This window comes from Garra rufa, chromosome 8 (assembly GCF_049309525.1).
Source record: "Garra rufa chromosome 8, GarRuf1.0, whole genome shotgun sequence".
NCBI classification, from domain to species: Eukaryota; Metazoa; Chordata; class Actinopteri; order Cypriniformes; family Cyprinidae; genus Garra; species Garra rufa.
Window position 1 is genome coordinate 30,044,926 of NC_133368.1, and position 11,150 is coordinate 30,056,075.

Sequence of the window (11,150 nt, forward strand, 5' to 3'; positions counted from 1 at the left end):
TTATGAAAAATATATATTATATAGTATTTATTTTAGACTTTTTTAATGTACATTTTATTGTTTTATTGAAACATTTTTATAACAAACATTTTGGGTTATTATCTAAACATTAAAAATTAGTTATGATGCCACCGATTTAAAAATTAATACATTTTATTAGTTTATTTAAAAAACATAATTCTGAAATAAATATTATATAGTATTTATTTCTGAATTATTTTAAAGTACATTTTATTTTTTTACTGAAACATTTTTATAAAAAAAATGTATATATAATTTTAAACATTAAAAATCAATTATTACGACACCAATTAATAAAGTAATGCATTTTAAAAAACATAACATATTTTATATATCATTTTAAACATTAAAAATCAATTATGATGGCATCAATTAATAAATTAATATTAAAAACCATAATTCTGAAATAAATATTATATATTATTATATATAATTATTATTATATATAGCATTTATTTTATAATTATTTTAATGTACATTTTATTTATTATTTTGATAATAAATATTTTGTTTTATATTAAACATTAAAAATCAATTATGACAGCACCAATCAATAAATGAATACATTATATTCGTTTATTTAAATACCATAATTAGTAAATAAATATTATATAGTATTTATTTTTAAATTACTTTAATGTACATTCTATTGTTTTATTTTTTTATTTATTTTAAACATTAAAAATCAATTATGACAGCACTAATTAATAAATGAATACATTTTATTAGATTATTTGAAAACCATAATTACGAAATAAACATTATATAGTATTTAATGTACATTTTATTGTTTTATTAAAACATTTTTAGAAGCAATAAGTAAATATTATTGTTTTCAATTAAATAATCATTTATAAATAATACTTCTGTATTGTATATATTCTTTGTTGTACTAAGAACAGTCTCTGTCAGTGTCCTTAGATCTTAGGATTTTCATTATAAATCAAAGAACTATTTCTTTAAATGTTTCTATCTTATAATGAAGGACAAAAATCAACAAAAGCAGTGGAATTCCTGTAACTGCAATTTAAACACCTAGAATACCCCAAACTTTAATAATCTGCAGTAAAAACGTCCATGAGCAGTGCTGTCTGGCTTTTCCCGGCACTTTCAGAAATCCCTTAAACCTGCAGTTAGCGAATGTGACAGAGTATCAGCATTTGGCGAGAAAATCCATCTGCAGGTCTTTTGGGATTTTGTCACTTTTGATGTCACAAAAATGAGAAATTGAGCTCCTAATTCTTAGCAGTCAGATATTCAAAGGGATCCTAATCCCTCATAAGCACTCTCTCACGCTCCATCCCGCTCTTTTTAAGTGTGAAGTAGTCATTTTCCCTTTAAATCTCCACATGGAAGTTCAACTAAAGATACGAGTAAACTCCATTAACGGCCTTAACGGCTGCCGGCTATCGACGCCCATTTCATTTTCTCCATTGACAATCAATTCCCTCCAAACAGTGTGTCCGGCTCCGGCTCAATCTCATCGTTACCTTGATTGGAACAGTGCCTGCTATTGAAAGCGTGTGTGTGTGTGTGTGTGTGTGTGTGTGTGTGTGTGTGTGTGTGTGTGTGTGTGTGTGTGTGTGTGTGTGTGTGATTGCAGTCCATGATGGTAGATGCTAGTGTGAGAAATGAGCCTGATTGGATGGTTCATTTGTTCTCCTTTGTAGAGCCAAGCTGAGGCGCACTACAAAGGCAGTAAACATGCCAAGAAGCTCAAAGCACAGGAGTCCACGAAAAATAAGCAGAAAAGCGCAGCCGCCCAGGACAGCGGCGCTAAGACAATCACCACCTCCACCACCACCACCACTTCCTCCTGCACTGCAGTCACTGCCAGCTGCTCTGACCAACCAGGTTAATAGCTCCTTTTGTTCTTGCTCCACATCACCTGTCCTGTCCTCTTTCTCCACTCCTTCCCTCTGTGTGTGTGTTAACTCCCATGCTTTTCTTCCCGCCGCTCTAACCCTGAACCCTGTTAACGCTCCATCTATGTGCTTGTGTTTGTGTGTACTGTATGTAGTCGTATTTCTCCACGTAAAAGCCACTTTAGGGTGACCGGGGGCATCCGTCAAGCTCAAAAATGTGCTTGTGTGCGAGGTAAGGTACAGCTGTAATCAGCCATATGCTTTATCGTGCTAACAACAGATCACTTTTCCTGCTTGTTTCATCATTACCTGCATATTGGGTTCCCGCACATGATCTTTTTGTCTTTTTTTGTGTTGCGTCTCCATGTTTAACCCTCTAGGGTCTGAGGGGGTTTTGGGGCTCTTGAAAAGTTTTGACATGCCCTGACATTTGTCCTTTTATTAGTATCTTAAAAACATATTAATGGCATATTAAAGTCTGATTACATTGTAGTCTGCACAAACTGGGCTACCATAATATGTGAGCAGCATTAATGTACATGTTTGTGTTTTTGAGAAAGCATCGCTTATGCATGGCTAGTGAAAAACTACAATTTTTAAGTCTTTGAAATAAGGCCATGAGACACATACAGAACATTGGTTCACAAGACTTTTGAGAACTTGATGTGGTAGGTTAGAGTTTTTTTTTTTCTACCAAATGATGTTAAAATTATCTTGTTCATGGAAACAGTATATTTATTTACTTTTTCTAAGATTACGTTTACGCAACAACAATGTAGTCAAAAAGGGAAACTTTTTTTCCTTAAAGGAGTAGTTCACTTTCAGAACAAGAATTTACAGATGATGTACTCACCCCCTTGTCATCTAAGATGTTCATGTCTTTCTTTCTTCAGTCATAAAGAAATGGTGTTTTTTTGTGGAAAACATTTCAGGATTTCTCTCCATATAATGGGCTTCTATGGTGCCCTTGAGTTTGAACTTCCAAAATGCAGTATAATGCAGCTTCAAAGAACTCTAAATGATCCCAACCGAGGAAGAAGGGTCTTATCTAGTGAAATGATCGGTTATTTTCTAAAAACATTTACAATTTATATACTTTTTAATCTCAAACGCTCGTCTTGCCGAGCTAGACAAGATGTGCATTTGAGGTTAAAAAGTATATAAATTGTAATTTTGTTTAGAAAATAACCCATCATTTTGCTAGGTAAGACCCTTTTTTCCTTGGCTGTGATCGTTTAGAGCCCTTTCAAGCTGCATTTTGGAAGTTCAAACTCGGGGGCACCATAGAAGTCCTTTATATGGAGAGAAATCCTGTTTTACTCAAGAAACATAATTTCCTTACGACTGAAGAAAGAAAGACATGAACATTTTAGATGACAAGGGGGTGAGTACATTATCTGTAAATTTTTGTTCTGAAAGTGAACTACTCCTTTAAGTTTTGAAAACGTTTAACGTACACATGACAACATTTTCAAAATGATTCACATTTACACACATCTGCGAAAACTGCCAAAAACGCTGTATTGCGTATGCAAGGCCAGTAGTTGGCGTGCTGTTTGTTTGCAATTGCCTTTAAAATTGCCACTGCAAATGTCTACATACCTAACTCGTACTATACACGCACATAATGTCACCGTTTTAAAAGATTCCCGTATTGGGTGTTTACACGGAAACGATTACGGTGGCATTTTTGGAAACTTGTATTTTAAAACCCGTTTTCAAAATTACCCATTTTCAAAATGGCATAGTCATGTAAACAGACAGGCAAAACGCATAAAAAGTTTCCCGATTTTGGCTGAAAACATCATGTAAATGGCCCCTAAGGCATGTTTTGTGTTATAAAGTGGTATGCGAGGGAGTGACAATAGCCATGAATATTTAGTGATTCACACCTGAGAGACAAAGGGCCCTCTCCTAATGGCCCGTCAATGATACTGTGACTTTCAGGTAAGAAAGAATGTAAGAAGATTCAAAGAATGGAGTTTCTGCTTATTTGTATTTTTTGATTTGTATCATTTAATCAAGGTCAAAGACACATTATCGAGCACATTGATCTAACCACATGAAATGACTTTGTGTCATTCCTAAAAACTGATTCTGGTCAACAAGTAAATCATACCTAATATGGAAGTGCTTGCTGCTTCTTTACTTAGATTTAAAGAAGTTCACTTCCAGAACAAAAATGTACAGATAATTTACTCACCCCCTTGTCATTGAAGATGTTCATGTCTTTCTTTTTGTTTCTGTTTTTTGAGGCAAACATTTCAGGATTCTTCTACATATAGTGGACTTCAGTGTTACAAAAAAAGGTAAAACAGCTATGTAGGACGATTTTGAAGTTGGAGGAGAAAATGAGATGAGAGGTTTTCGACATACCCTAACTGTCATGACCTGGAATACACAGAGTTCACACAGAGCTAGACAAGACAAGCGTTTGAGGATAAAAAGTGTATAAATAGTTTTTTGTCTTTTTAGAAATTAACCAACCGTTTCGCTAGATAAGACCTTTCTTCCTGGGTTGGGATCATTTAGAACCCTTTGAAACTGCATTTAAACTGTATTTTGGAAGTTCAAACTCACAGGCACCATATAAGTCCACTATATGGAGAACATTCCTGAACTTCTTTCCTTCTTTCCTCTAAAAACATAATTTCTTTACAACTGAAGAAAGAAAGACATGAACATCTTGGATGACAAGGGGGTGAGTAAATTATCTGTCAATATTTGTTCTGGAAGTGAACTTCTCTTTTAAGAAATTTCTCTCAGCGTGTCTTCCAGAAATGAAAAGTAGCTGAGATGAACTTGAAGAAAAGTCTCGCTGCTTTGTTTATGGAGGTGATGTGGGCATTTACATGTTGCAGTTTACATGGACGAATATAATTACAAAAGCGAAAGTAGCTTGTGAGCGAGATCACAGTAGAGATAATGAAGTCAGACACGAAAGACTGGACATCGCTTTGGTTTCATACAGATTATGTTATCACAGAATATTTGTTTTTAGTAAGACTTGCTTCATTTAAAAGTAGACAAGCTTTCTACTAAGACTTTCATGTCTGTGTGTCAAGTATTCGCTGAGTTTCAGTTCATTTTAGTAACGCATTTCAAAAAGATAGCACCCCTGTTTATTTTCTTTATTGTACAAAAGCACAATGTTTTGCTGATATTGTGAGTGTACACAAATAAAATAGACCCTTTACAGATACAAATGATGTATTACTCTGATGTGTAGGATCAAAAATGACGGAGCATTTTAAGTTGTTTCCGTTGTTTTTAATAAAAATGCAAGGGCGCCGGCACCATCGTCGAACCCAGGAGGTTAATTACGGAAAACGCATACGGAATTGGAGCGGGCGGTCAGACGCATGCTGGGATGCTGTTATTTCTTCCTTCCTGGCCTTTGATTTGACTGAATTAGATTTGTGTTACATCTCAAAGAACATAATCATCTGATCTTTGCTTCACGCTGTGACCCACTCAATTTCAGGCCCTTGTGTCTGATTAAGAATCAAGACCGGGACGTACCACGACACATGCCCTACGGGGTACAAAACCCAAGCCAGCGCATACTTTCTGAATTTCCTCGCTCTCTAGCCAGAGACAGATTTGGGTGCGCCTCATTTATTAGGCAGTGGTGGTCCTCATTGATATGCAGTGTCTTTGCGTAAATCAGGCCAAATGAATGTCAGCCTGATTCACAGATGGCTTATGGGTCCTCACTGCCATGCCGCCATATTAGCGCGGCGTTGAGCTCGGACCGAGACTCGGGATGGGATGCGAGGGGACTGCTGTTGCCGTCTCTCTCCCCGAACCCTGGCAATGCACAATGCAGTCAGATTTAGTTTACATGGGAAAACTTCAAGCACTAAATCATTAAAATTGCTAGCTCTAGTGCTTTATGTAAGAGCCCGCTTTATGTAACGTTTCAACTCAGTGTGTTGGATTATGTGTGCACGGGGTGTGTGCATGCACGGTAATTGCTCTGTTTTTTGGGGGGAGTTTAAGATGCAAGTAATGTTCCGCACTCATTGACTTTCTCAGAAAAGATAGAGCAAGGTCGTTTCAACATTGCGGTCACTGCTTGAACTGCATCCAAACAACAAGTGGCAATTGTCATCTCTTTGGCTCTGTTTCAAAACCTAGGGAGCTGAATATGTTGGCTGTTTTTTAAGGCATCATATGCACACACTTGTTCTGAAGGGTAGATAGCTTTTCTTAGCTAAATTCTAAATCGGAAACATATAGTAATTTGAATTGATTAAAAATGTAATCAAGACATTGTTATAAATGTCAGTTTTTAAATAAATTCTGATCTTTTGAGCTTTCTACTTATCATAGAATCCCTTTAAAATGTATTACTGTTTCCACAGAAATATTAAGCACCACAACAGTTTTTTTTAACATTAATAATAAGAAAATATTTGTTGAGCACATTGGAAAAGTATTTTTCAATTTTTGAAGGATCATGTGACAGCTGCTAAAATTTCAGCTTTGCCAACCAAAATAACAATAATAATAATTTGAAATATAATGAAATAGAAACGTTTTTATCTATTTCATAATATCACTATTTAATTTATTTATTTATTTTAAATAAATGCAGCCTCTGTGAGAATAAGATACTTTCAAAAACTTACCAACCACAAAAGTTTGTGCCATTTTATTATTATATTATATTATATTATATTATATTATATTATTTTATATTATTAGTTTAGTTTATGCATTTATTTTATTTATGGATGATTTATTAAAAAAAACGCGGAATTGACATAAGTAACTTTAAAAAAAAAGTAAAAAATTATGAGCTATATTCAAGATAATAATTAGATTAAATTTTATATTATATTTTATTATTGAATAAAATACATAAATCCACTGAAATGTGTAAAAAATAATTTTAAAAATAATAATTGTTATTTGAAAAGTATTATAGTAGTAATAATAATAACAATAATAACTATTATTATAATTACTATTATTATTATTATATGCTTTTAAACCCTCAAGATATTTGTTTGGTGCACTAAAAGAAGACATTTGAGGTTATAGTTGACTATTTTTAATATGCTTCTTATTCCAAATAAATAATAAAAATGAATAAATCTATGAATAAAAAAATAATCCATTAAAAATAATTAAACAAAAAAAAGTTCTTCTTATTTGAAAAGTGTTAATAATAATAATAATAATAAAATTTCCAAGCACAAACTTAATGTTTGTGCCATTTTATTATTATTAGCTATATTCAAGATAATCATTTATATATTCTATTCTATTCTAGTAGTTATGCATTATTATTTACATATGCAGTATTATTAGTTTAGTTTATGCATTTCCTGGGAATAAAACCCATTGTCTTGCCAGGAATTATTTATTATATTCCTATAATTCAATTTAATACCAAAAATTATAAAACAAAAAAAAGTGCTGTTTTACACAATATTTTGTGTGTGCTGCTGTTTCTGTGTGCTGTAGATTTTGGTAACACTTTATTTAAAGTTGTCGTTGTTACACATTACATGTATTTACTATTATAATAACAATAAATTATGCATAGTTACATGCAAGTAACCCTAAGCCAAACCCTAATCTTAACGCTAACCATATAGTAAGTACATGTAGTTAATTGATATTACTCAGTACTTAAAGGTATATTTACACTGTAACAAGGACACTTTAAAATAAAGTGTAGCCTAGATTTTTTTATGAAGAGTTACTGCCTATCTTAAGTCTTCCAAACTGGCTTAGAAGCTGCCAGTGTTGACACTGAGGAAGCTTACTAGGTTTTGAAACAGAGCCTATGATTTCTGTTAGTTTTGAAAAGTTTGCCAAATAGTTGTACTTTATCTCTGATCTATTTTCTCATTCGGCTACAATATGTTCTTTATGACTCACCGCACAAATATCGAGAACAAGAACAAAGAGGCATATGTTTCAATGTCTACCTACCACGCTTTGGAAGATTTAAAATATAAACTCGATCTCAGAATAGAGAGAAAAAAATGCAAAAGAGCAGCAGTTCCAGCCTAGAGGTTCAGGTTAGTGTCAGCGGGTGTAATGTCACTGTACGGGGGAACATTAGACTGTTCTGGCTGCTTTGAGTCCTCCGGGAGAAGAAAAAAGCACAAGCAGAGAGTGACATTCATATAAAGCAGCGGAGTATTCCCTCAGAGGCCTGTTAGAGAGTGGGTGGAGAGTGCAGGCATCCGACATCAAGTGCTTTTAGGGCCTCCCGCGGCATGTAACGCTATGACAAGGGCGTAAGGGTGGTGGGCGATCCAGGGGTCACGTCCTATCACATTACAGCACGTGGGACCCGAGCAGTCACTGCGGCGATAGAAGGGAGCCTGACCCGCTCTAACTCATCTGACATAGAAACTAGAGCGCTTGCCTGCAGCGAAGGGCCTTATATTAAACCCAACCACACAAAAATAGGTTATGAAAAAAAACTGACAGGAAAGAGTTATAAAATAAATAAATAAATACATAAAGGGCCCACTTTATATTAGGTGGCTAGTATCATGTGATCATTGTATCATTGTGTACATACATGGTTTTACATTGTACTTACATTTAAAAATATATATATATGCTTGTATTTGACCCAACATAAATTCTGTTGACCCATCCCTTACAGCTTAACCCACCCATACCACCAAATCTGTCCCTAACCTTACCCCTATCCCATAAATTATTATTATTAGTAGTAGTAGTAGTAGTAGTAGTGCTTTAAAACACTCTAGCTTTTTTTTTGTTAGAGTTTTTTAGTTAGACATTTGAAGTTATAGTTGACTATTTTTAATATGCTGCTTCATATTCCAAATCTAAATAAATAAATAACTCCATTAAAATGTGTAATAAATAAAATAAAAACATTAAAATAGTTATTCCTATTTGTAAAGTGTTATAATAATAATAATGATAATAATAATAATAATAATAATAATAATATGATTATTATTATTATTATTATTATTATTACAAAATTATTATTACTTTTAAACCCTCAAGCTTTTTGGATGAACTGAAAGAAGATATTTGAGGTTATAGTTGATTATTTTAAATATGCTTTTTATTCCAAATAAATAAGTAACTCCAGTAACTATTACATTTGTGTGTAAAAGTGTTATGATAATAATAATAATAATAATTATTATTATTATTATTATTATTATTATTATTATTATTATTATTTAAAAAGAGCTTAAAATAAAATAGTTGTTCTTATGTTCAAATAATAATTATAATAATATTCTATTATTTAAATATTATTATTATTATTATTATTATTATTATTATTATTATTATTATTATTATATTATTATTAGAGATAATTGTTGACTATTTATATTCTGCTTCATATTCCAAATCGAATAAATAAATAAATCTTTTAAAAATGTGTAAAAAATGTAATAAAGTAAAAATGGTTATTCTCATTTAAAAAGAGTTAAAATAATAATAATAATAATAATAATAATAATTATTATTATTATTATTATTATTATTATTTGTATTAAAAAATACTTTTTTGGTGAACTGAAGAAATACATTTGAGATTATAATTGACTACTTTTAATATGCTTCTTATTTCAAAAATAAATAAATCCATTAAAATGTGTACAAATAAGCTTAAAAGCTTATTTTGAAGTGTTAAAATAATAATAATAATAATTATTATTATTATTATTATTATTATTATGTTATTGTTGACTATTTTTATTATGCTTTTTATTCCAAATCGAATAAATAAACAAATAAATAAATCCATTAAAAATGTGTAAAATTATGAATTGTAAAATGTATTATACTAGATAGTATTTGAAAAGTGTTATAATAATAATAATAATAATAATAATAATAATAATAATGATTATTGTTATTATTATTAATATTATTATTAGAGGTAATTGTTGATTATTTTTATTATGCTTTTTATTCCAAATCGAATAAATAAATAAATATAAATAAATCCATTAAAAATTTGTAAAAAATAATTTTGAAAATTTCAAAATAATTATTATTATACTAGATAGTATTTATTTGCAAAGTACTACTACTACTACTAAAAATAATAATAATTGTTTTTGTTGTTATTATTATTATATGCATTCCCTCAAGTCTGATTAAACCCCCAACCTTTTATTTTGGTGAACTGAAAAAAAGGCATTTGAGTTTCTGCATATAGACTATTTTTTAATGTCTTTTATTCCAAATCTTAAAAAAAAAAAAACTCAGAAGTACATAGTGAATATAAGACTAATATATATTTAATCACATCTCAGCCTTCAGTGGTTTATTAATCACACTAGGCCATATAATCTAATTTGTTTTCAGTTATGTGCGCAGCCCTAATTTCTTTATTGACATAGACACTGTTCTTGCCTCTACACCTAAGTCATCTGACATAGAAACCAGAGCACTTGCCTAGCAGCGAATGGCCTTACATCAAACCCTAACACACAAAATAGTAAAAAAAAATAGACAGGAAGGAGTTGAAAAATGTGTCAGTGCACAATACAACATGCTGAGCCCTTCACCACTAACTGTCAGATTTGCTCTTTCCTTGTTTCTTTCTTTCTCTCTCTTATGTTCCAGAGAAAAGCGCAGAGCCAGTGACTGCGCACAAAGTCCCTGTCTCCCCGCAAGCCTTTGTGCCAGCTCCCGCTGCGCCGGCGGTGGCATTACTGCCCAGCCCTAGCAAGGCGACACCCGCGCACGCCAGCCCACCCGCTGAGCCGACAGGACTCGCGGCGACCCTGAAGAACACCTCCAAACCAGCAGCGGTGCCAACGGCCCCGTCAGAGCCCAGCGTGGAGTCCGAGGAGGAGAAAGCCAAGAAGCTTCTGTACTGTTCGCTGTGCAAAGTGGCTGTCAACTCCCTCTCACAGCTGGAGGCACACAACACAGGTGTGGTGAACATCTGCCTCTGCATCGCAATGCCTTTCCCACGGCTTTCTCGTGGTTATGCATTTTTCTTTATCATAAATGTTTCATAGAGTGACCCTCCGAGGGCTTGGGAGTGTGGAAATGTACTTGCAGTTAAGACATAAATCAAAACCAGCGTAGCGATGTGAGGCTCATCATCGATAATGTATGAAGAACTGTAAAATGTAGATGGGGTTCCCACGGTCATGGAAAACCTGGAGATATTGTGGAATTTTAAAAAGGCAATTTCTAAGGCTGGAAAAGTCATGGAAACTAATCAAATATTAAAAAGTCATGGACATTTATGTAGTCAGTATGCATTTTTTTCTAGTTGTACCT

The 11,150-nt window shown here is 32.7% G+C and overlaps 1 protein-coding gene across 4 annotated transcripts in view; it reads left to right on the top strand.

Annotated features, from left to right (window-relative positions):
* znf385b (zinc finger protein 385B) overlaps positions 1-11,150 on the top strand; it is a 207,142-nt gene that overhangs the window by 188,141 nt on the left and 7,851 nt on the right. For all 4 annotated transcript variants that reach the window (XM_073846163.1, XM_073846162.1, XM_073846165.1 and 1 more), the window contains 2 exons: positions 1,692-1,875; positions 10,482-10,793. In XM_073846163.1, coding sequence (XP_073702264.1) covers positions 1,692-1,875; positions 10,482-10,793 — 496 coding nt within the window. The remainder of the gene's footprint in view (positions 1-1,691; positions 1,876-10,481; positions 10,794-11,150) is intronic.